General features: G+C 41.8%; 1 protein-coding gene across 1 annotated transcript; it reads left to right on the top strand.

Moving 5' to 3' along the window:
- Positions 1–5: 5 nt before the first annotated feature.
- LOC21383962 (S-type anion channel SLAH3) lies at positions 6–2,302 on the top strand (the record flags this gene model as incomplete). Its single annotated transcript, XM_010114917.2, has 4 exons — positions 6–242; positions 649–1,419; positions 1,792–1,823; positions 1,924–2,302. Coding segments are annotated over 4 exons (1,419 nt in total), but the record flags the coding sequence as incomplete, so codon positions are not given.
- Between the last annotated feature and the right edge of the window lie 165 nt (positions 2,303–2,467).

Genomic DNA, 2,467 nt, shown 5'->3' with positions numbered 1-2,467 from the left:
AGCAGGAAATGAAAACTGGAGATCTGCCTCAGAATCCAAACATTAGGAGGTTGATAGACAGGAGGTTTGATTCTTTCAAGACATGGTCGGGGAAACTCGAAAAACAGATCACGCACCTGCGGGGAAAGACGCCGAGACAGACTGGACCAGAGGATGTTGTCCTGCAGAATTCGGAGTTTGAAACTATACCGGTCGACCGTTACTATGATGCACTGGAAGGGCCAGAGTTGGACACCCTTAGGGTAATTTTACTCAATTATCTATCTTCTTGTTAACCACTAATGGAGTAGTGCAGCGATTAAAATACCCTCTTCTTTATACTCTCAATATGGAATTAAGGTTTGAAATTTTGTAGCCCCACTTTTAAGATCTCTGCCTGGTCAATCGACTATATGCAAGACTTGTGGTGGTGAGAGTGAAACTGAGTCCATCATTCGAGTAGAATTAGAATTGAGTCGGGTCTTTTCTGTTCTACTAATGGCTCACTAAATTTCTTTTGTAGAAGGGATAAGGAACAGGGTGAAACTAATGATCCTCTTAATTCTCAACAAAAATTCTATGTTTGTGATGTTAGGATTAAGATAAATGTTGTTGTTTTTTTAAAGAAGTTTGAATGTTTTTCTTCTTTTCTCTTTATATTATTTACAGGCATCAGAGGAAATACTGCTTCCAGAAGACAAGAAATGGCCATTTCTTCTAAGGTTTCCCATCTCTTCATTTGGTATTTGCCTTGGTGTGAGCAGCCAAGCTATCATGTGGAAAACCCTTGCCACCTCTGCTTCCACAAAGTTTCTCCATTTGAGCCTAACAATAAACCTTATCCTCTGGTACATCGCTATTGCTCTAGTTGTGGCCGTCTTCTCCATCTACCTTCTCAAAGTGATCTTGTACTTCGAAGCGGTTCGTCGCGAGTACTATCACCCCATCCGTGTCAACTTCTTCTTTGCCCCGTGGATCTCGCTCTTGTTCTTAGCTCTCGGAGTCCCACCTTCGGTTGCGAAGACCTTACACCCGGCTCTTTGGTACATCATGATGACTCCAATCTTTTGCCTTGAGCTTAAGATCTATGGACAGTGGATGTCAGGAGGCCAAAGGAGGCTCTCCAAAGTGGCTAATCCTTCAAACCATCTCTCAGTTGTTGGAAACTTTGTTGGCGCATTGTTGGGTGCTTCAATGGGGCTAAAAGAAGGGCCCATTTTCTTCTTTGCTGTTGGGTTAGCTCACTACACGGTGCTCTTTGTCACTCTCTACCAAAGACTCCCAACAAATAAGACACTCCCAAAGGAGCTCCATCCGGTTTTCTTTCTCTTCGTCGCGGCGCCTAGTGTCGCCTCCATGGCGTGGGCCAAGCTCAAGGGCTCCTTCGACAATGGATCGCGAATAGCCTACTTCATTGCCTTGTTCCTTTATTTCTCACTGGTCAGTATCTATCTATGCATTATGCAATTTGCATCAGCTTGTTTCTTTGCCATGACTATTCTTTTAACAAACTATATAATACTATTGTTGTCCACCTACTCTCAACTTAAACTTTTTAGAAAATTGATAAACTAACAAGGTATCAATGTTCGAACCATTGCAATTTTGTAACTTTTCACGCGTAGGCCTATAGGCCTATTATCTCCTTTAATAGGCTCATGTCGCATTTGCAATTTTGCCCCTTTTTTGATTGACCCATGTCTGGTTTAGGCCGATGGAGAAGTACTAGAATATAATACTATTGTTGGAAGCTTTTGGGAGAACTGAACTAACATTCTAAATTGCATGTTCTTTTTTTGTGAATTTCTGCAGGCTGTTCGGGTTAACTTCTTCAGAGGATTCAAGTAAGACATGGCTTAAATGAACTTGATGTGAAATTATTCATTTTTTTCCCTTTATTGTTCAATTCTCTAACCTCTAGATATTTTTCTTTGAATTTTACAGATTCTCACTAGCTTGGTGGGCATACACTTTTCCAATGGCTGGTGCTGCAATTGCAACAGTCAAGTACTCAAATGAAGTAACAAACGTTGTAACTCAAGCCCTGGCAGTCCTACTTTCCGCGGCGTCCACGCTTACGGTTTCGGCTCTCCTCATAACAACTATATTGCACGCCTTTGTGCTCAGAGACCTTTTCCCTAATGACATTGCCATTGCCATTAGTGACCGAAGGCCTAAACCGCATAGGAAGTGGTTCAACATCAGAAACTTGAGCTCAGAATACTCCAAGGACATTGAGCATTACTTGAAGTTCAGAGACTCGGAAGAAAAGGACTTCGAAGCTTCTGTGAAGCCTCCAGGCTCTGAGGCAGAAAGTGTTTAAGCCAAAATTCCTCATCATTTCGACATGCGAGGAACACAATTTTCGAGGTTTGATAGTTCCTGTGAACATGTCATGTAAAGAGTGAAAGAAAGACCTTTTGTGCAGTAGGAAAATAGAAGTAATGTACAAACGTTGTAATTTTGCAGGAGATGGATGTTGGTGATA

The sequence above is a fragment of the Morus notabilis genome, unplaced genomic scaffold, assembly GCF_000414095.1.
Source record: "Morus notabilis unplaced genomic scaffold, ASM41409v2 C11465503, whole genome shotgun sequence".
Taxonomy (NCBI): domain Eukaryota; kingdom Viridiplantae; phylum Streptophyta; class Magnoliopsida; order Rosales; family Moraceae; genus Morus; species Morus notabilis.
This window is presented reverse-complemented; position numbering and strand designations above follow the sequence as displayed.